The sequence below is a fragment of the Spea bombifrons genome, chromosome 3, assembly GCF_027358695.1.
Source record: "Spea bombifrons isolate aSpeBom1 chromosome 3, aSpeBom1.2.pri, whole genome shotgun sequence".
Taxonomy (NCBI): Eukaryota; Metazoa; Chordata; class Amphibia; order Anura; family Pelobatidae; genus Spea; species Spea bombifrons.
Window position 1 is genome coordinate 89,909,249 of NC_071089.1, and position 24,127 is coordinate 89,933,375.

At 43.8% G+C, this 24,127-nt stretch overlaps 1 protein-coding gene across 1 annotated transcript in view; it reads left to right on the forward strand.

Annotated features, from left to right (window-relative positions):
• Positions 1–1,880: 1,880 nt before the first annotated feature.
• PHC3 (polyhomeotic homolog 3) overlaps positions 1,881–24,127 on the forward strand; it is a 32,559-nt gene continuing 10,312 nt past the window's right edge. Inside the window, exons 1-8 of the mRNA XM_053460841.1 lie at positions 1,881–1,914; positions 5,762–5,889; positions 7,866–8,024; positions 9,300–9,374; positions 10,185–10,343; positions 11,647–11,748; positions 13,438–13,678; positions 22,058–22,914. Of these exons, the coding sequence (XP_053316816.1) occupies positions 5,785–5,889; positions 7,866–8,024; positions 9,300–9,374; positions 10,185–10,343; positions 11,647–11,748; positions 13,438–13,678; positions 22,058–22,914 (1,698 nt within the window). The 5' untranslated portion in view covers positions 1,881–1,914; positions 5,762–5,784. The remainder of the gene's footprint in view (positions 1,915–5,761; positions 5,890–7,865; positions 8,025–9,299; positions 9,375–10,184; positions 10,344–11,646; positions 11,749–13,437; positions 13,679–22,057; positions 22,915–24,127) is intronic.

The following is a 24,127-nucleotide window of genomic DNA, read 5'->3' on the forward strand; positions in this document are numbered from 1 at the left end:
ATTGACGTAGAATTTCATAGTAATAGGTTAGCAGTGGGTAAAAAAAAGTGATTTTGGCATTTTGCGTGTCAAAGAATTTAGCAGTATCCTAGGGTTGGACATTAGCTTTAAATGGTTACATATTGGACACATTTCATAATTAACATGGAATTTTCTGAGTGTATCCCTAAGCTGAATACAACCTGCATACACAACATATCTAGATCAAGGGAGTTGTTTGCAGTTAAATACAGTTTAATGCCATTGACAGCGACTGACAGAGGAATGCATATTAAAGTACTTTATAAGTACGTTATAATGCATATAAAAAAAATCAACAAGAAACAATATATAGCACTTACCCCAGATGACTCCACACACACAAACACAATACAAGGATTTTTTTCTTTTACTCAACTTATTTTTGGTGGCAAAGATGGCACAGGGAGGCTGTTTTGGGGGCAAATATTGCACAGGCAAGCTGTTTGTGTACACTGACAAGCTGTTTGGGGACAAAGATGGCACAGGCAAGCTGTTTGGAGGCAAAGATGGCCCAGAAAATCTGTTTGGAGGCAAAGCTGGCACAGACAACACAAGCTGTTTGGGTCAAAGAAAGCACAGGCAAGCTCTTCCAGGCCAAAAATGGCACAGGCAAGCTATTTGGAAATAAAGATGGCAGAAAATATCTGCAGCTTTTTCTACCTCCTTGCTGCCATGTGTGATGCTCGGGTCTGCAAGATACGGTACCAGCGTGCAGACGGCATCTAGTTTCCCGTGACATCTCTGCTGGTGTGGGCTTCTCCTCAAGCTTCCTATAATTGGTGAATGTTTTGCATCCTTATCTTTTTTAGGACAGCTGGGCCCCTTAGAGTTCTAAGGGTTGTACCCTCTGATGGAGGCCCTGGCAGCTCCCCTCCTTCTCCATGGCTTGTCAGTTCTTGCCACCTTTCACACATTTGCCGAGCCATCACTGGAACTGACTAGCAGTAACTATATCACATGCATTTAAAATATATCACATGCATTTAAAATATATCACATGCATTTAAAATAGGAGGACGACGACAAGCAAACTTGGAGTGGATTCCGCACGCACCAGAGAAATTTAAAGGGACCTCAGATATAATATTCATTAAAGTGCATATGATGGCTGGAGTGTCCCCTATTTCTGACATAATATGTATAGCTGGGTGAGCTGGTATTAGCCTCAGCTTGTGAAGGAAGTGAAATAACCCAGATGCCATCTCTCTGTCAAGACTTTGGCCCTCATTGGGATCCGTAGGAATGCTCGTAAGGCCACACGTTGTGTTACAGATGGCCAGGCTCACCTCACACATACATCGCCTCACTGCAGCTGGCTTACCTACCCCAAACAAAATCATATGAAGCAAAGTAATTGTTATGTAACTTTGACATCATTTTTACACAGTCTCTGTTATCTGCAATATAACGTATTTCATTTGACAGATTATTAGCATTTATGGATTTATATGGCATTATTTTTATCTATTGTCTTATATAGCACCATCATATTCCTCAGCGCTGTACAACGGGTGTAACAATCTGATTTACAGAAACAGCAGGTGCGCTGTACAATAGGTCCATTAACCCATAAGGTAAACCAATCTCTATAATAATAATAATCAAATAATAAAAGCATCCAGATTTCATTTCACCTGGTACATCAATGAGTCACGGGACAACGGTATATTTAATAAGCGATACGATAATTATATGAAACAGGGTGATTTGTAATAAAGCGCCATTGTCGCTGAGCAGGGGCGCCGGTAATACAGCGACTCGTCTGTACCCGCAGAGACGTGGCAGCCCAGCGGGGTTAAATGCCCTCACCAGCTGACAGTCACACGGCCTCACGGCGCATGCGCAGCGTCACCTAGTGACGGGTACGGAAAATGGCGGAAGCCCAGTGACTAAGTAAGTGAGTGAGAGAGTGAGCCAGCGGTGCGAGGGACCTTGAGATGTTAGTGGGCGGGGGTGGGGAGGGGTAGCGCGATAGAGATGTGCTTGGCTCGGGAGGAGCGCAGAAACATGACGGGGAGGGCACTGGCGTAGCGATAGGGGGGAGAGAGCGAGTGATCAGGGGTCTGTAGCGGTGATGTTTTGGGAAGCGCATGACGGGCATGCATTGGAGCAGGTGCCGGGCTCATACGTTGTGTTATATGAGGCTCACCTGCACGCCGTGACGCTGCAAGCAGCCGAACAATTACATGGATCAATACACGTGTTAATGTGTGTTCTGCGCTGGAGCCAATGGGCGGCGAGCTTATTATAATCTCTATAGTGAAGACCTCCCCCCGGGGTATACAGAGAAATTATTTATAGGTGGTATAAGTGTATGTATATGGGAGACATGCTTGGTTATAGGGGTATAGCTTACTAAACGCATTGGTTTATGTACACTGATGGTATAGGAGATGTACACTGCTGTATATAACTGCAGAATTTAGAAATAGTTACAAAATACATTTTTTTTGCTTATTAGAAATAGTTAACTGACAGCATGCAAAATACCTACAAAGAGATATAGCAGGGAGGCTATGGAAAAATAATATTTTGTGCCACCAAATTCTATTTATGAACCACACATCATTGTCGTATTCCCGCTTGCTGTAGGATGGCGTTGGGTACATCCCCAGAATCGTAGCCCCTTATTTGTATATTCTCCTGCCTCTTCACGTCCTCATCAGCCCATTGCTTTGGTAAAATACGTTTAGGTGAACAAATTAAAAGAAAACAAACCTCCTGGTACTTCCTGCAAAACCTTTTAGGACATCATTTACATCTAATGCTCCAAAAACTGCAAAACTGGTGTAGCCTTCCAAGTGTCACTCGCTATAAGAGAACATATACACTTACTTTGGAATATCGGCGTCGTTCTTTTATAAAAATCTAAGGATACAGGGAGACTCCAGCTGCTGTATGTACTTTGATGCATGTGATGGCTGAGAGGTCCCTTTAAATTTACATGGTGCACTCCTTGGAAACGCGTGGGGGGGGATTCAGCGGAATTGATTTCAATCAAAGAGGAGGCAGGGAGCTGATTTAACATACTTTATTGTGTGTTATTCTTTGGAATTGCTTATCGGGGCATTAAACTGGCCCTTTAATTATAGATGTATTGCATTTGATATTTTGTGTATCCAGCATGGGCTGCAGCAGCTCGAAGGGCAACATTCACCGATTGACAGTATTTCATACAGTAAAATTGCTTTGATTGCAAACAATCCTGCATATCTGATACATTAGTTTCTTTTCCCCAGATTGTTGTTAAATTTTCACATAGGCTTATATTGTAGAAAACTGGCAAATCTCAGATATATCTCCTGTTTGTAAATATGTCACCAATAATAACAAAACAAATGTTGTATGATAGGTACTCTGATGTGCTAATTACTACATATTGCACTCTTGGTGTACCTTGAGGGCCGGGTTGGGACCCACTGGTCTGCATAACGGGTTACAATATGGTGAGAGTATTTTCAGTTATATCATCTCTCCGAAGGTTGCTTTGGTTGCGCTATTCCGTATAGCGCTGGCAACTACCCCCTTTGTTGGATGTTTTTATACAAAGTGAAAACTTGCCTTTTTTAAAGTTTTTTCAAGGATTAGTTTAATTTCACAGAGAAGAATACATTTGCATATCCATGGATGATACATACGGGAGAGCCGTAGAATTCCTATTTGTGTGTACAGTGCACAATGACTATTAACATTTCAGAAATATAGAAAAATATATAAGTGATTAAAATAACTCATCACTTGCTTATTCTTTTCTAAATCATCAAGGGGGAGGAGATTAACACTCAGGTAGCCTTTTTAATACATTACAAAATAGTACATGGCATTCATTGTTAAAGAATACAATGTTATATATATATATATATGTATAAAAATGTATAAAAATACAGTTGCGTGAAAAAAAAAAATACGCCCTCTTTGACTGCTATGGCTTTACATATCAGGACAAAATAACAATCGTCTAGAAATTAGATAAGTACAACCTCTGATGAACCACAACATATTACACAGTGTCATGATTTATTCAACAAAAATAAAGCCAAAATGGAAAAGCCATGTGTGAAAATCTAAGTACACCTTACGATTCAATAGCTTGTAGAATCATCTTTAGCAGCAATAACAAGAAGTAATGACTTTATCAGTCTCTCGCATCGTTGTGGAGGAATTTTGGCCCACTATTCTTAACAACATACCTTCAGCTCCTTGAGGTTTACGGGCATTTTTTGTTTCTAATTTTCTCTAGTTCTTAATTACCAGTGGTATTGCTGGGGGGTAGAGGAGGCCATAGACTCCTACATAACCTCATGCCCCCCTGCCCAGGGCAGGGTGGGTTCGGAAGCTCATAGAACTCCCTCTAACCCGCCCTAAGTGAAAGGAGTATGAGATCTATTTATACAGACATCTGCCTACCTGCCTCCTCACGAAGTGTGACATCTATTAATGTTGATTGCTGGGATATGACATCATATCCTGACGCTTAGCACTGAAACTCCGTGCACCAAGACAGAGCAGTGAGGATGAGTATGAACAGACCTCGCGTTCGCACCACAAACTTAAGGTGGAGAGAAAGAGGAGAGCTAGTGAGGATGGAGAGCAAGGGACAAGATAGGGATAGTAAGAAGGGGGTGGCAAGGAAAGGGAGAGATTTGGAAAAGGAGAGGTAGAAGGGGAGAGAGATAGGGAACAATGGTGAGGTAAGTTGAGAGGAGGAGAGAAAAAGAACAATGAGAGATAAAAAAGAAAGGGAAGCGATGGAGAATAGGGAGAGATAAAGAAAATTGGAAGAGACGTTAATAGGGAGAGATAAAGAGAAGGAAGGATGGATGAAGAGAAATGGGAGCGATAATAAGAACGAGGTAGATCAAAGGGAGTGGAAGAGATAAAAAGAGAAAGGGAAGATGTTGGAAGAAAAAAGAGAAATAGGAGATAAACAGAAAGGGGAGAGATAGGGAAAAGAATGAGGTAAAGAGAAATAGTGGAGAAAGATAACAAAGAGTGATAAAGAGAAATTGGAGATATAGAGAGAAATAGAGAAGAGGAGAGATAAATGGTAAGGAGAGAAATGAAAAGGGAGAGATGAGCAGAAAGGAAAGCAATAATGAGAAAGGTGTGTGTTTTGAAAGGGATGTATTTGGATGCACGGGCAAATATCAACTAGGATGTTTATATGTGAGGGCACACGTGAGCCAGACAGAGAGGAGCCCTGACTAAGAAGAGATCACTGCAGGTGTAATCTTGGCAAATCCTGTCTCTGTGTAATCTGGGTGCTGGGGTAAATCCCGTGGGTGCAATCTGGATCCTGGGTAAATCCTGTGGGTGCTGGGGCAAGTCCATATGTACATGTAATATAGTTAAAATGTGATGTCTAAAGCAGAAAACTTGGTTGTCCACTTCACAGAGGTTGCTAATTTATAAATGTTTTGCAAATATATGTGTCTGCCTTTTATAATTGCCCCCTACTTTTGTCTTTCCCCCATGTGCCCCCTAAATATAATTGCTGTAGACACCACTGTAAATACTTATTGTTCGACTGAACATGTGGATAGAGCTTTCTTTTGATACCATATCTCTCCTTAACATTATATAATTCACATGGGTTCACTATTCGCAAAAAAGCGGGAATAATGGTTAATCCAACATATGGCAAAAAATAGCACCTGTACTTCAGGTATGCAAAAAAACCCTGGTAGTTTTGTGTAGATGATCCTTCTGACGTGTTGTTGTTGTTTTGCTTTTTCACAAGGCTCTGAAGAACACTGTGGAGCCATGGAGAATGAACAGGTTGGAACGACATGCGCTGCACCTGCCACAACGAGCACTTCCACAGCGCCAGTATCCATGTACAGCAGCTCAGACCGCCATGCTGTTCAGGTATGTCTGTTTGCTTTAAGCCTAGCAGGCTTTTAACTGATCCCAGGAGACCTATTATATGTAATGCAGGTGAGGTCGATCCACGCATAACTTGAGCGTATCGAAATTTTGGAAGGAATTTTCTTCTGCGTAGGAAAAACAAGAAATAAGATCAGCAGGTTACTCAAAAGGGCTGCTTTTTTCCTAAATTTTTGTAGCTTCGTGAAATTGTGTTCTCCAACACGATGTGTGTTCAGTATATCTCCACTAGAGAGTGCCAATTAGTTACTTTTCATGCTAGTAAACTGCTTGTGAATTTAAGCGCTTAGGGCAGGGGTGTCCAAGTTTTTTCTGCAGTGGGCCACTTCATCAGAATTGTATATGTGCGCGGGCCGCACTCATTTTTCACTGTGACAAAAAATATGGCCTTTAATAAAATATGCAGATTAAAATAAAGTAAATAACACAAAACCTTTACTCTTCCTCTCACTGATTTCTGGGCCTAGAAAGTTTTGCGACTACAAATTCAGGATTCCCTAGATTTATTCTAGGGATGAACTAAAATGAAAATTCTGGACCAAAACATTCAGGGTTCACTTAGCCAAAACCGAAAATGGCCCCCACCTTTAAAAATAATAAGAAAAACTCACATTTTTAATAAAAGTAGGTAACACACAATTGGACAAAATTAGCAATATGACTTGGCAACCAGTAAATGCTGGCAACCCAGGCAACCAGTAAATGCTGGTACCTAGGCATGATGGGACTGTGCTCGCTGTGATTGCTGTTAGCAATCACACTCCTATCATGCCAAGTCAGCCAGTACATGCTGGTACAGGGTGGCTGTAAGTGATGTGCAGACCCCATACTGCTGGCAGCATCACTACACAAGGGGGGCAGCTAGCTAGGTTTCAGCATGTACTGGCTGACTTGGCATGATAGGAGTGTGATTGCTAACAGTAGTCACAGTCCCATCATGCCTAGGTTCCAGCACTTACACATCCATCCAGTAAATACTGGAACCTAGGCATTATGGGACTGTGATTGCTGTTAGCAATCACACTCCTATCATGCCAAGTCAGCCAGTACATGCTGGTACAGGGTGGCTGTAAGTGCTGGGAGCATCAATACACAAGGGGGGCAGCTGGCCAGGTTTCAGCATGTACTGGCTGACTTGGCATGATAGGAGTGTGATTGCTAACAGCAATCACAGTCCCATCATGCCTAGGTTCCAGCACTTACACATCCATGCTATCACGCACACACACTCATTTATTCATATAATCATTCATTCACAGATTCATTCCCTCAATCACACACACTCATTCAAACACCCTCCCCACCTCCTTACCTGCAAGGCAGCTCCTCGATGCCGCTTACAGACTACAGCAGGGGGCGCGGCCTCCCTCTGCCTTCTCTGCTAAAGCACAGAGGAAGTAGGATGTCACGTGAACTCCGCTTCCTCTGTGTGCAGTCCAGAAAACCCTCCCACAAGTAAGTAGCAGGGCTTGAGGTGCGGCTCGCGTAAGATCGGTTGCCCTGGCTGCCGATCTTACGCGGGCCGCACCTCGAGGTCTCGCGGGCCGCATTTGGCCCGCGGGCCGCATGTTGGACGCCCCTGGCTTAGGGTCTAAAATGTGACGTAACCCTGATCTGAATGAACATGTAGCTTCCAAACTGATAAATAACAGGAAATTAAACATTTAAGTGTTTAAATGTCTACCTATTCTCCAGCTTGCTATAATTCTGCAATATGTTATACAAATACACTTTTGTATGGCTGATAATGGTGCATGTAGTTTATGGATACATTCAAAAGTATTTTTAGTGCTGGTTATGGAGACATTCTATTTCAAAATATGTATTTTGTTATATATTGCCTTTTTTAACAGAGGTTTTAGCTTTAGGTGTTCACGACACGGAAAAATGTGTAATTTGATAGTTTTTTTTAACCATAGCGTTAAAAAATGAGAAACTTAACACGTGACATGCTGTAGGTTATCCAGCAGACGTTAAACCGGCCACCGAGTTCGGCAGCGCAGTACCTGCAGCAGATGTACGCAGCTCAACAACAACATCTTATGCTTCAGACGGCCGCTCTACAACAACAGCACCTAAGCAGCACTCAGCTCCAGAGCCTGGCCTCCGTTCAGCAGGTTGGTACTACTCGAGTGGGTTAGGAACACCTCGACTAAGTGCAACTTTATGTTGCTTCTGTACAAAATCAAACTAACATGGTAGCATACCAGTGAATACCAACAATTACGGACCTATGTCTTCTGCTACTTTAAACACTGCCAGAGCATGGCATAGGATGGAAATTCATCAACCTGAGCAATACAGCTATTGACAAATAGTTAAGTTCTTTGGATCTCCCCCATGCAGGTTGGGGATCTTGCTGATTTATGATCACTAACTGCCCGGCACTAATTTATGAAACCCTTGGTGAATGGGTTGACAGGCTTTTAGAGATTGTGCAGGAAATATGTTTATCGACTTTTGTTTGACCTCTGGATATGAACATGCTCATGCTTCTTGGCTTCTGTGCAGCAGAGATAATATTGAGGCAGACGGAATGCACACAATAAAAATAGTCTATTATTAGTTTTTGCTGTCAGGATTTTCTAGAGATCTGGATGTGATAAAAGTCAATAACCCGAGCTTTTATTTTCTTCTGGCTATAAAAAAGCTCTCATGCAGCCTTACTAAATGAAGCTTTATTTTTACAGTGTTTTTTATATCTATTAATTTATAGGAGGTATGTTCCAAAATGTGTAATGTTGACTTAGCAGTATATTTTCTGTAGATAAAGCATCTATATCCTCATATGGAAAATGAGATTCAGTATACTCCTATAAGAGGTGGGCACAGGGATGAGTTAGGGTTAGTGGCATTTGGGTGAAGTATTTGTTGGAGAGAACTCACTCTGACACCACATACTAACACATTGTAATACAATACACTTACACTATTTTTTCCTTTCCCAGGGTCACTAACCCTAGTCTCATCCCTGACACCATAAACTGACATACTCTCGCTAAAACTATACACTCTTACTCCCATCATATGCTCATACGCACATGCTTACATCGTATGCACAAATACACGCTAACACCATATAGCATATGTCACTACTACCATGGAGCCACCTAACGAGTCCTATATGAGCCTGCCGGGGCCCTTTGTGGGCATTTGTTTCTGTTAATTGGATTCTTAAATGCCTTCATTTCATAAAGAATAGTAACTCTGTTTCGAAATTTTTCTCTCAATGTAGAGATTTGTTTTCTTAATTATTATATCTTGCTCAGCATTCCTCAGGTCACACTTAACATGCATACATTCTGATTTTCTGCTTTGAAGAACTTTTGTAGGAAGTTGTTTGTTTCGATGTCTAGAATTTATAGGGCATTTTTAATTTTTTTTTATTTCAGGCAAGCGTATCTGGAGAGAGACGCTCTGCGTCTCCTGTTACTATTACGCAGCAGTCCAACGTTTCCCAGCCGTCTGTAAGTACTACAACATTGCTCATATCCCCATCACCCTTATCTCTGTGCTCTGTATTTTGACAATAATGTGATAATATTGTTTATTTGGGGTTTATACCATACGTTTAAAAAAACTTATTTCTGCAATCAATGAGGCTGTAACACTATTGTGTAAGGAAACAAACTGGCTGCATTCTTGAAGAAAATGAACTAATGATATGGGATGATCTTCAGTATGAGAAATCGCATACTGTAGTGAAAGAATGCTCTACCTAGAATGTAAAAAAAAAATCTCTTTAATGTCTTGTTTATCTTACTTTCCCTTTCTTGCTGCTTTTTGTGTATTTACATATGCTGGGAGCATCTAATAGATAGATTGCTCCCCTGAGATCAGTAAAATCCGGGAAGTATGTCAGTGCCCCAACATGCTGTATGGTTATTGTAGCAGAGGAATCCCAATATGGATTGCTTAGAACACAGAGTGCTTTAAGTACGTCCCTCAGAAACCTGTGAAAGTAATAGTGAACCATGGCACATAGTGTTTTCACAATTGTTCGTATCTTTCCTTTAATAGAAGAAAGTTGATAGCGTAGTCAAAGACTTGAGCACACCATATACATTTGCAACATAGTCTTACCAGGGGCTTTTCATTATTGTTGTATTGCTTGTAAGCCTGACGATGCTGTGAGATCTCATAGATCCCTTGAATCCTTGCACTGATGACGAGGGTAATCCATTTTACAAAGACAGGCGAGGGTAACAAAAATGCATTTCTTTGCATGCAGGGATAAACAAGATAGCCTTTATTTATTTATGTTTTCTTTTCTTTAGCTGAACCTCTCCACATCTCCTCCACCACCTCAAATTATGAGTCGTTCCCAGACGTCGAGCACCACCAGTAGCACTATCACCCAGAAGACTATGTTATTGGGAAGCACCTCTCCCACCCTAAGTGCGAGCCAGGCTCAGATGTATCTGAGAGCTCAGATGGTAAGTACGGTATTTAAAATATGTGTCATTGTCCAGGAATTGTTCTTCAATATCTACATTCAAAGTCCAATGGATTTCAGAGCATTTGAAATTGAATATCCCCTTCCTTTTCACTTGTGATATTCATACCATGTGTCCTATGGGCACCTCTACATAAACCTTCTCATTTCACCAAATCTCCTATTTAATAAGTTACTAGATCAACCTAGGCCGACTTCATACACCATGATTCATCTGTATCATTTCTAATTCTATTAAATTGTAAGCTTTTTTTTCTAAGCAGAGGCAGTATCTTTTTTTTTTTTTGTAAAATATATTGTTTGCTAGTTGATTTGGAAAATAACATTTCTCCTTTCCTTGTATTGTATTGCTAAGTGTTTTCTCTATTTATAATGTAAAGGTAATAAGGCAATATGAGTGCATTCTTGAACAGAATAGAAGCCTGGAACCACCAAGTTGTACCTGCTGTAAGGTTAAATACAGCTGGGAAAAGACAAATAATCACTTATGATGCAATAATGTACATTTGTGTGTGTGTGCATATTATATATATATATATATATATCTATATATCTCCAACTGATTTTATTACGATTGTAGCATTTTATTCACAGCAAACATTTATACCAACTTATATTCAAGGAGTGCAATCAAATTGACCCTACAATAACACAATAGGTTTAGATTTAATTTGCATTTGAACCCTTTACATTTCAATTATGCTTTTGATGTTTTTTCCTGACATTATAATATTAATATGATGTAGTTAGATAGCAGTATTGGACGTCACATGCTATCTAATCCAGAACAGATCGATGCTGAAAACCTATAAAAGGAAAACAGCAATTGCGTAAATGCTCCTTAAAATGCTCATTGCTTTACACGTTCTAATGCAGAGTAACACCTCTGTGTATGGGAAGAAGTAAAGAACGATAGAACTATTTGGTTTGTGATGCAGAGAAGTCCAGGGAGATGTTGGAATACCTATTAGACACACTAGGCATATGTCCAGAGGCCACAAGCCCTATGGCCGATGGTGCATTAATAGTGCAAAACCTGCCAACAGACCACCGCTGGCTGCATAGCAGTAGCCGCTCTGTGCCATGTGTGCATGCCTAGGGAACCCTGAGGGTCTTAATTTGGTATTGAGATATTGTTTCCGTTGTCAGCACATTGGGCATTTAGTCTGTATCTTAAGAAAAAGGGCAAAACATAGATGCATGTTTTTAAACAATTCCCTACTACTTGTTTGATGCTTATGTAAGAGGGTTTATTTTAATCCAATATCCTGTTTTTATTGCAGTTAATATTTACACCTACAGCCACTGTAGCCGCAGTCCAGTCTGATATTCCCGTTATTTCTTCTTCTTCGACTTCATCTTCCTGTCAGTCCACAGCAACGCAGGTGAGAAGATCAAATATACAAATTATTAATAATTATAATAATATTTTTTTAAAAGCAAATCCACAGGACTTCCCCTTTATGTTGGGAGCACTAGCTGTTTATTTTTGTCCCTGGAAGTAAATTGCCTCCATTGAAGCCAAGTGGCTAACAGTATTGTTTATAACTGGCATACAGTAAGGGACACAAAGGGGTCTATATTATTATTATTATTATTATAATATAATTATGTAATGAGTCTCCGAAGACTGCAATAACTTGTCATAGATTCAGGATAGCTTTATGCCAATCTCACACATGTTTCTATTCCTAAAGCCAGAGCTGCTTCATTTGAAAGTGGTAGACCATTTCTGGGCACCAGTGGAATGATCAGTGGCTGCATTGTAATAAACCCATACGAAAAAATTACTGCAGTTTTTCTGAAGTAATACTGCAGTTTTTTTGGACATGAAAAAACTGCAATACTGCACTTTTACTGCAGTATTACTGCACAACTGTAGGTTTGCAATATAAAAAAAAAGTGCAGTAAATGTGCAGTAATACTGCAGTACAGTGAAGTACAAATGCAGTAAAACTGCAGTAAATGTGCAGTAATACTGCACTAAAAGTTTTTTCACGTCCAAAAACTGCATTATTACTTCAGAAAAAGTGCAGTAATTTTTTGTAAGGGAACAAAATAAAATATCAGCAAAGTTAAACAGTCATTAACCATAATTTCCCCAGCACATGCCTTCTAGCTGATAACAGGAGAGTTGATTTGCAAAAGAAATTCCCAGTGACAGAGCAATGTGTATTTGTCCGTCGCTTACGTATAAGGCATTTTGAATTTAAGCCTTTGTTTGCTGACCGAAGGTACCTTAGTTGCTCCTCACCCTGCTAGTTACTATTGCTATATAACATCTCATTTCACTGCCTTACTGGGGCGTTTGATATTTACATTAAATAATTAAAATCACTTGGTAATGTCTTTTTTAAAAATGTATTATATATATATATATATATATATTGTTCACTTAAGACAGATTGTTTGGTAGTCTCAGGGCAGGGCAAAGCATTTTGCAGGGACTTGCCCCATGATAACTGAATTGGTGCTGAGATTCAAGGGGGGCTTTGAGAGCCAGGTATGGATGGTGGTCTTTGTAAACGTGGTCCAGGCCCATAATGAGGGGCTTACAAATGATGCTATGACCAATAATGATGACCCGTGGTGGTCTAAATCTGAGACTCGGTAAGGGGCTAGAAATATGTAACAGTATATCTCCTGCAGAGGTTCATTGGAGAATGAGGCTTACCTGTGATTTAGGAGAACAGGCTGCTAACGCATTATGTAACTGTGTCACTGAAACCGAATACGACAGATACAAATTACTGTAAAGAGCAATTTTAAAGCAAGTAGAGCAAGCCAGCACAGACAGCCTGTGGGTTGCCATGTTAACTCCTCCACATTTTGATTTTTACTTAGATTTTATTTTTCTAAGTATGGCACAGCATCTCTTTCATTGTGTTTGTACCTGTTCGGTCGCTTTTGTGTGTTGGAGACAAGAAGAAAAATGTACATTTAGCGTTGTCTTGAAAGATCTGAGCATATGGAATACAGGGGAATATTTGACAATTCATACCATGGTAAATGCACACACTGAAAGAAATTTGGTTGATATAACATTTAAAAATAATGCTTCTTTCTTTGCATAGGTTCAAAATTTGACACTAAGAAACCAACCGATGATTGAGATGTCCTGTTCACAAGGCAGCCCACCAAAAATCAGCAACCCTGACCAGCCCCTCGCTATATGTCACAAAACCACCATAACCAGTTCCAAAGCCATCCACTCAGACTTGAGTTCTGAGAATACTCGGAAAGGAGAGAGCCCGGCTCCAGAGTCTCGCTGCACAGCTGTAACCCGTGCAGGCTTGCATCAGCTCATAACACCAGGCATGTTTCAAGTCTATAATGTTTTTATATCTGAACAGGGGAGGGCTGGCAGCCTAAGGCCTGGGGGGCAAGTCACGTGAAGTGGCTCCGCCCCCTCGCACTCACCTTTCACCCCTCACCTTTCAGACTGCTGGAAAACTTACCTAAACGGCCGCTGGGTGCTGATGCCACCTGTAAGGCACGTACCGTCCGGCGCACAGTACGTGCCGCTCGAGGTCCGGGACTTACCTCCCGTGGCAGACCGCGTCTGCTCGCGGCAGGGTTTCTGTCCCTGTCGCCGGCTCGGGCGGGGTGTTCTTCACTCCCCGCATCCTCGCGGGGAGCCGGGGATCACGCCAGCGACGCGATACAGGTCCCCATGAAGGGGGCGGCGCTCCAGCATGCCGCCCTAAGTTCCTCCCCTCCTGCTAGCAGTATGCAGGAGGGAGGGGGAGGAGTAAGTTTGGAGGCTTCCCCTGGAGGGGCGGCACTTCTATTGCCGTCTCACAGGGAAGAGGTGGTTGGGGGCAGAACAGTGGGTGGAGATCTAGACGTGACGTCAGACGCCACGTCTAGGATCTCCATAAAACCATCAAGCTCCCTTATGTCGGCGCTCAGATATTCTGAGACGCTCTGTGCCCTACACAGCGTTCCCAGTACTGTGCTCCTCAACCTATTGTATCCTGATTGACCTGTTACCTGACCCTTGCCTGTGACCTGATTTCGCTATTGATTGCTGCCTGGACCTGACCCTTGCCTGTGACCTGATTTTGCTATTGATTGCTGCCTGGACCTGACCATTGCCTGTGACCTGATTCTGTTGTTTGGCGTATTGCCTCTACCTGATTTTGTTATCGTGCCCTGTCTCTACTACTCTGGACTGTTCCTGTTACCACCAGTAGTCCTGCATTCTGGGCTCCTTCTACCCTGCTAATACAGACACCAGCAAGTGTCTGACATAATATCTGAGCCATACATGGAGTCCGCAGGGCTAACAGAGGCCGTCACATCTATGGCCCACCAATTAACCTCCCTTAATCGCACTGTGGGGGAACTCCAGGCTGAAGTGGCTGATCTCCGGTATCAGCTACAGGAACTTCGATCCGGACGCTCTGCACCATCGGCCCTGGATCCGTCCAGTGCTTTTTGCTCAGGCAGGGGCTATGGATCCCGAACCTCATATCGCGATGCCTGACAAGTTTTCCGGGGAGAGGTCCCAATTCCGGACTTTTCTTACTGCCTGCCAAGTGATGTTTACACTCAAGCCTCGCACCTTTGCCTCGGACCGTGCGAAAGTACACACAGTTATTACACTACTAGCAGGTGAACCTCAGCAGTGGGCCCATCACCTTCGTACTAATGCCTCGGTCCTTGAATCCTGGTCCACATTCCAGTCAGCGTTAACCAAGATCTATGACGATCCCCTAAGAGCAGCTACTGCCCAGAACACACTGCGCCACCTCAGGCAAGGTAGGCGACCAGTGGAAGAATATGTTACGGACTTCCGTCAAGCTACTGTTGAATCCATGTGGAATGAGGTTGCCCTCCTCGATCAGTTCCTCTGAAAGATGAACTGGCACGTGTTGGCATTCCTACCTCCCTGGAGGTACTTGTGGACTTGGTTATCCAGATAGATCGTCGCTTGCGGGAACGCAGACTTGAACGTACCTTGGGATCCAGCCCTCCAAGGCGTCGGCTCTACCAGCCTCCTGCTCCAGCTCCTGCTCCAGCTCCAGCTGTTGTCCGATCCCCTCAGTCCTTCTCACCCCCCACAGAGGAACCTATGCAAATAGGCATCTTTCGGGGACCACTCTCTGCTGTGGAGCATTCTAGAAGAAGGACATTGAATCTCTGCCTTTACTGCGGCAAGGCAGGCCATATGCTCCACGAGTGCCCAGTGAGACCTTCTAAGAACGGAGGTAAGCTGTTTACGATGCACACCTCAGAGAGACCCACTATGTTTCGTTCTGCTCCTCACTTATCCGTCTGTCTCATTCTACAGTGGACTGAAGGCTCCGTCACCACGTCGGCCATGGTGGACTCCGGTGCTAGCGGAAACTTCATGGATTCTGCATTTGCTTCTGCGCATCGGATACCTAGTCTCACCAAGTCCAGAGCTCTTCTTATTCACCTGGTCGATGGTAACCCTCTGGCCTCTGGTCCAGTTACCCAAGAAACCACTCACCTTGATCTTCTCCTTGGAACCCGCCATCACGAACTTCTTCAATTTGATTTAGTCCAATCCCCCATGTTTCCTGTTATCCTCGGTTTACCTTGGTTAAGACTACTTAACCCCTGTATAAATTGGGAGAAGGGAACACTCTCCTTCTCCTCCATCCATTGCAGAACTACTTGTTTGTGTCGACCTGCTTCTCCACATGGACAGTTGCTTCCTCTAGAGTCACAACCTGTCAATAAGATAAGCCGAGTATTCCTACCGCTTACCACACGTTTGCCGATGTTTTTGAAAAAAAAGGTGCAGACAAGCTCCCGCCTCATCGCAGTTACGACTGTCCTATTGACTTGCTCCCTGGTGCACCTATTCCGTATGGACGCATTTATCCTCTCTCGGGTCCTGAACTCAGAATTCTGAAAGACTATATTGATGATGCTCTTAATAAAGGATTTATAAGACCATCAACTTCTCCAGCCGGTGCAGGGATGTTCTTTGTGGGAAAGAAAGATGGGGGTTTGCGCCCTTGTATTGATTATCGCGCTCTTAACGATATTACAATAAAAAAACACTATCCTTTTCCATTAATACCCGAACTTTTGGATCGTCTTAGCTCTGCCCATATTTATACCAAGCTTGACCTGTGTGGGGCCTACAATTTGGTACGGATAAGAAAGGGAGACGAGTGGAAGACTGCCTTTCGGACACGGTACGGACATTTTGAGTACACCGTGATGCCGTTTGGTTTATGCAACGCCCCAGCAACATTTCAACATTTCCTGAATAATGTATTCCGGGACTATCTAGATGTCTTCGTTGTGATATATTTAGACGACATATTAATATACTCTGAGACCCTGAAAGAGCATAGAGAACATGTACACAAGGTTCTCATCCGGTTGCGCGAAAACAATCTTTATGCTAAATTGGAAAAATGTGCATTCGAAACAGACACGGTGGAGTTCCTCGGTTTCCTGGTAACCCCCCAAGGGGTTCAAATGGATGACAAAAAGGTTCTGGCCATCCCTATTCCCGTATCGCTAAAGTTAAGCGCCACCTTCATAATTTACAATTAGCTGACGCTTGGAGAACACAACACCAGACTACAAAGGATTTTACTTATTTTTCTCCCATGCACACTAGATACACTAGAATCGACTCATTTTTTCTTTCCCATTTTCATTTACCAATGCTCTCTACTTCTAGCATAGGAACCTCGATACTTAGTGACCATTCCCCTGTTCATGTTACATTGTCCCTTGCCAATCTCCCTCCTAGGGCTTGGGCCTGGAGGCTTAATGACTCCCTCCTGTCCACACCCGCTAACGTTCAGATTCTGGGTAAAGAACTCACACAATATTTTGCAGAAAACATCTCGCCTCATGTTCCCTTTTCCACGGTTTGGGAAGCTCATAAGGCGGTGATCAGGGGGCACCTGATTAAAATGGGTGCTAACCTTAAGAAGTTGGCCTTGGGCGAGATTCTGCTCCTGACGGCACAAATAGCAGACTTGGAAAGGTCACATAAACTTACCCTGGCCCCACATGTTTTAACACAACTCTCTGTCCTGCGGGACAGATTAGCTGCCCTTACTAATGCTCGAGCTAAGAGACAGTTTCTGTTGACCCGTAGCTGCTTTTACGAATTTGGTGACAAGGCTGGTAAGCTCTTGGCTAGGGCCTTGCGTGCCAAACGGGCGGCCGCCTTTGTCCCCAAGATACGGGATCGGGAAGGTAACGTTCACTTTTCTACTCCTAAGATAGCGGCTTGCTTCCACCAGTACTATAGCACTCTGTATAACCTGCCTCCTGACTCGGGATCCTCTCTGTCATCTAGCCTTGACTTGCAGTCATACCTGGATAAGCATTTGGGCACGCGTTTGAAGGTGGCGGACTCTGCTTTGTTGGAGTCGCCTATTACGTTGGACGAGGTACGGGAGACTATTCTCTCTTTACCTAATGGGAAGTGTCCTGGCCCGGATGGGCTCACAAAGCCATACTTTGTGAAATTCCTTCATATCTTAGGACCACACTTGGTTACGTTATTTAATGGCCTCGTTAAAGGGGACCATTTGGACCCACATACTAATATGGCTCATATAGCTGTGATTCCGAAACCCGGTAAGGATGGTGACCAATGTGATAATTATCGCCCTATATCGCTTCTTAACACCGATGTTAAATTGCTGGCCAAGATTTTGGCCACTCGCCTCAAGCCTTATGTCCCATCTCTTGTCCACTTAGATCAGGTGGGGTTTGTCCCGGGTCAGGAGGCACGGGATAACACGATACAGGTGCTAGATGTGTTGTCTCATGCACATAAGTCTCATGTGTCCATGGCCCTAGTTTCTACAGACGCTGAGAAGGCCTTTGACAGGGTGGCCTGGCCTTACCTCTTTGCGGTGCTACGCCAAATAGGACTGGGCCCGACGTTCAGAGGTTGGATAGAATCGCTATACTATAATCCAACTGCCAGGATTTCGGTGAATGGTTTCCTGTCCCAGCCGGTCACTCTGAAAAGGTTCTGGCCATCACTTCCTGGTCTTGTCCTACCAACAAGAAAGAAGTCCAACGTTTTATAGGATTCGCTAATTTCTATCGGAAATTCATCCGTGATTTCTCTAAAGTAATACAACCCCTTACACTTTTGACCAAAAAGGAGGGTAGATTCGTCTGGACTTCTCCCGCTCAGGATGCCTTTGGTCGTCTCAAGCGTCTCTTCACCTTGCGTCTCTTCACCTTGCCTTTCCTGATCCCTCCAGACCCTATATTTTGGAAGTAGACGCTTCCGATTCTGCGATAGGAGCTATACTTTCTCAAAGAAGTGGCCCTCAGAACATTGTACACCCAGTTGCCTTTTTCTCTAAGAGACTGACTCCTCCTGAGAGGAATTACGATGTCGGCGACCGTGAATTACTTGCCCTAAAATCTGCCCTTGAAGAATGGCGACATCATTTGGAGGGTGCCACCCATCCTGTATTGGTATACACCGATCATCGTAATTTGGAGTATCTCCGCACAGCTAAACGACTAAAACCTCGCCAGGCTCGTTGGGCTCTGTTCTTTAGTCGATTTCATCTCAACATCACCTATCGTCCAGGATCTAAGAATGGCAAAGCGGATGCCCTATCCCATACAAACGAGGGATCGGAGAATACACCAGACACTGACGAAACCATCTTACACAAGGGTCATTTTTTAGCATCCTTTCCGTCTATGTGGGAGAGACTTCGTTATCATAGCACCTCCAAGAAATTTACTGCCCCTCGTTTCTGTACTCGCAAAGAGGGGTTGCTTTACTTCCGCGACAAAATTTTTGTGCCTCCTCCTGTACGCCAGGAGGTAATCCGTCTTCACCACTCTACTTTGGCTGCAGGACATGGAGGTTCACGTAAGACGATGGAGTTAATCCAACGTCTCTTTTGGTGGCCGGCTATGCATAAAGAAATCATCGCCTATGTTTCAGTTTGCCAAGTGTGTGCCACCTCCAAGACTTCACACCAACGACCTGCTGGACTCCTTCAACCTCTACCAGTACCTGAACGACCATGGACTGATATTTCAATGGATTTTATTGTAGACTTACCTGATTCACATGGATATACAACCATCTTGGTAGTGGTGGATCGATTCACTAAGATGGCCCACTTCTTACCAGCCAAGGGTCTACCCAATTCCTCTGAAACAGCCACCTTATTCCTCAAAGAGATCTTTCGTCTTCATGGCTTGCCCCGCTCAATCGCAACTGACCGTGGAACACAGTTCACCTCTCGCTTCTGGCGTGCCTTCTGTAAAGGACTACAAATACAGCCCAACTATTCCTCCTCCTTTCACCCGCAGAGCAACGGGCAAACTGAACGAGTTAACCAAATACTCGAACAATACTTTCGTTGCTATATAACCTATCTACAAGATGACTGGGTCCAATTGTTGCCTACAGCGGAGTACGCCTATAATAATCAAACCCAAAGGACTATTGGCTGTTCTCCATTTTTCGCCAATTTTGGGTATCACCCTGTTTCCTTGCCAGCCGCCCCTACTTCCGATTCAGTGCCTGAGGCTGCAACCAGACTTCAACAGCTCATCCGGTCCTTCAATACCACACGAACCAACATCCTTAAAGCCCAAGAGACATACAAGACCTATGCCGATCGTCTCCGTTCTCCAACCCCATGCTACCAAAAAGGAGATAAAGTATGGCTCTCCACTACACATCTTCGTCTATCCTGTCCATCGAAGAAACTCGGTCCTCGTTTCATTGGTCCCTTTCCCGTCCTTGAGATGGTTGGTTCTGCTGCGGTCCGTCTCCAGCTACCCAATAAATACCGTATCCATCCTGTTTTCCACATTTCCCTTGTGAAACCTTGGAGGCCCTCGTTAGATCCTCCTCCTCCGCCTCCGGTAGAGATTGCAGGAGTGGACGAATACGAGGTTCAGCACATCCTCGATTCCCGAGTAAAGAATGGCTGTTTGGAATATCTCATACATTGGAAGGGCTATGGGGCAACGGATCGTTCTTGGGAACCTATAAGTAATATCCATGCTCCTCCCAAACTCCGCGCTTTTTACCGTAATCACCCTGATCGCCCCAAATCTGATCGCCCCCGGAGGGGTCGTCTGGGAGGGGGGCTCTGTAAGGCACGTACCGTCCGGCGCACAGTACGTGCCGCTCGAGGTCCGGGACTTACCTCCCGTGGCAGACCGCGTCTGCTCGCGACAGGGTTTCTGTCCCTGTCGCCGGCTCGGGCGGGGTGTTCTTCACTCCCCGCGTCCGCGATACAGGTCCCCATGAAGGGGGCGGCGCTCCAGCATGCCGCCCTAAGTTCCTCTCCTCCTGCTAGCAGTATGCAGGAGGGAGGGGGAGGAGTAAGTTTGGAGGCTTCCCCTGGAGGGGTGGCACTTCTATTGCCGTCTCACAGGGAAGAGGTGGTTGGGGGCGGAACAGTGGGTGGAGATCTAGACGTGACGTCAGACGCCACGTCTAGGATCTCCATAAAACCCTCAAGCTCCCTTATGTCGGCGCTCAGATATTCTGAGACGCTCTGTGCCCTACACAGCGTTCCCAGTACTGTGCTCCTCAACCTATTGTATCCTGATTGACCTGTTACCTGACCCTTGCCTGTGACCTGATTTCGCTATTGATTGCTGCCTGGACCTGACCCTTGCCTGTGACCTGATTTTGCTATTGATTGCTGCCTGGACCTGACCATTGCCTGTGACCTGATTCCGTTGTTTGGCGTATTGCCTCTACCTGATTTTGTTATCGTGCCCTGTCTCTACTACTCTGGACTGTTCCTGTTACCACCAGTAGTCCTGCATTCTGGGCTCCTTCTACCCTGCTAATACAGACACCAGCAAGTGTCTGACACCACCGGCCGGAGCTACTTTAATCCTTTTTTTTTTATTTAATATGCCGGATCGGCTTGCCATATTAAAAATAAATAAATAAAGTATTAAAGTAGCGCCGGCTGGCGGGATCAGCACCCATCGGCTGTTTAGATTCGATTTCCAACAATCTGATGGCCGCATAGTGATGGGAGCAGCGTGAGGGGTGAATGCGAGGGGGCGGAGCTTTCACCCCTCACGCTGCTCCCATCACTTGGCGGCCATCGCATACGGCTGCTGGGTGCTGATGCCGCCGGCCGGCGCTGCTTTAATACTATTTTTTTTTCATTTAATAGCCGATCCGGCTTGCCATATTACATTTTAAAAAAAACGTATTAAAGTAGCGCCGGCCGGCGGCATCAGCGGCCGTTTAGATTATATTTCGGGCGGCCTGGGGGGCAATTGCCCCCCCTGCCCCCGGCCCAGCCCGCCCCTGTATCTGAACATGTACATATGCAGGGAAAAGTCTCCAATAATGCATATAGTGAAGCTGCTTGATCTCGTTGGTGGTTTTGATTAGCACCAGGACCACCCTACCGACCTTGCTGGCTGCTTGTAGTCAAGGTCACCAGGTTGTTCCCCAATGTTCGCAAGCAAGTGCATGCAGGAGTGGGGCCGCACTGACATGGCTTGATTAAGCCACTAGATACCCTAGAGCCAAGCCTGGCTAAGTGCATTAAAATACAGCTCATATTTTTCTGAACACTTATATGCACTCACTGACCTGCTCCTCCATCATGATGCATATAATTATTCAGACTAAACTCTGGGTTAATGCTGATAATACATATGCATTGTAGAAAAGAGAGATTTGTTGGTAAATGTTGTCATTCTTTCTTACAGTGTCATATTCTCCAATTCATCCACACTCTCTGGGCAAATATCCAGCAATACCACTCCATCCCGACACTTCCAAACTGCCCCATCATCACATGATATTACAGCAGCAGCAGCAGATTCAACACAGGCATCAAATCCAAACGATTACCCTGCATAATCCCAATACAGAGCCCCATTGTGGTCAGCACTGCATACCAATCGCCAGTATGCCCATCCACAGCAGCGCTCATTCACACCACTGTACCCCAGTTCAAACCCCACCACCTCCATCCCCCACTCTGTCTCAGTCGGCTCAGCAATCTGTGGTGGTATCTCCACCACCAAATCAAAACCTGTGTCAGTCTCCTTCGATCATTTTTCATCCACAGGCCCTCATACAGTCTCAGCCACCTCTACTGGTGCAGTCAACCCTTCCTTCAAGAGAGCATTCTCAGAACACATTACATTCAGCACCACAGCTAGCTCTTCCAACACACATTACACCTGCCCTGTCACCAGGACCTCACCGTGAACCTTTACATCAGCAAGATATGGTGTCACCTGGGCAGCAGATAATGTCACCAGTGACACGATCTCAGCCATTGGCACTCCAACAGCCTCCACCAACAGCTTCCTCTGCACAACTACCAACGTCCCCTCCTGCCCAGCTGCAACCATTGCCCCTGCAGTCCATGCAAGCCATAGCAGTACAACCCGAAATGTTAACACCTGGTCAAGTTTTGATGCAGAATGCGTTGCTTTCTGAAGAAGAGCTTCCTGCAGCAGAAGCCTTGGTTCAGCTGCCATTCCAGGCTCTTCCTCCACCCCAAACTGTTGCAGTAAACCTACACATAGAACCTGCACAAGCAGAAGCACCGGTGGTAAGTAACTGATGCACGGCCATCTGCTGACAACTAACAGAAGAACACGATAGGGAGAGCACAACATTTTATTAGACTCCAACTATATGTATATACTAAAACGCATCTTTAAAATACAAAGCTTAAGACGTATTCTGCCACTTTAACGATCTCTGCTCAGACCTCACCTAGAGTATTGTGTACGGTTCTGTACCCCATCTCCATCTACTTAAATGGTAAATGGTTTGTAGAATAAAACTTATCAGTACAGCCTGGAAGAAAAAGGAGAGAGAAGGGATGTGATAGAACAATTTAAATACGGGAGACGTACAGGAGACGGGCGTTATGTGAGGTCTGAGTGCTCATAGGGTAAACAAAAGAGGGAGGTAGATAAGTGGAACATCCTCATATCAGTGGTAGAGGGAATTTAAACATGCATGGGATAGGCATAAAGATATCTTAAATACAAGACAAGACCAAGGTCTGAGTCTTACATTAGAGAAAAACAGGCAGACAAGATGGGCTGAATGGTTCTTATCTGCCATGAGTTTCTGTGTGCTATATTTTTTTAATGGTAACCTTTTCTGTGTATTTTGACTCTCATATAGATATCAGTTGTTAGATATGATGACCGTTCAGATAACACAAATTAATGGCAGAAGTTACACCAGTACAATAAGTATATTTATTTTATTGCATTAACATTATACTACAGAGGGGCTGCTAAGTATTTCCATAACATTTAACAATATTCTTTTCTACTTATAGTCCTGCATTAGGTGTGTTAAATTTCCAATCGGCAGATTCCTACAGCAGCTGTAATGCTGTGGATACATTATGTGTGTGTGTATGTATATATATATATATATATATATATATATATATATATATATATAAAATATTTGCATATCATTCTTATCTCCTTGCATATAATGGCTTTATACTGAGGGAGCTGACCATGCACTTACTGTACTTGAATTGAGCAGGGCGTCAGAGGGGAACATTAAATTTAATCATGTAAAATATTTTAGATTGACTTATTAATAAAGATGAAAATTAAAAAATAGAAATAAAACAGTTTTGTACATATTTGGACATGTAACAGTTTTATGCCATAATTAACAATTTTTACATGACTTTAGTTTTATTCGAGACAGTGAATGTGTATTTTAAGTTGATCTACAGTGTGTATGTACAAACAAAGAATACGATATATGTTTGGAAATAAGTATTT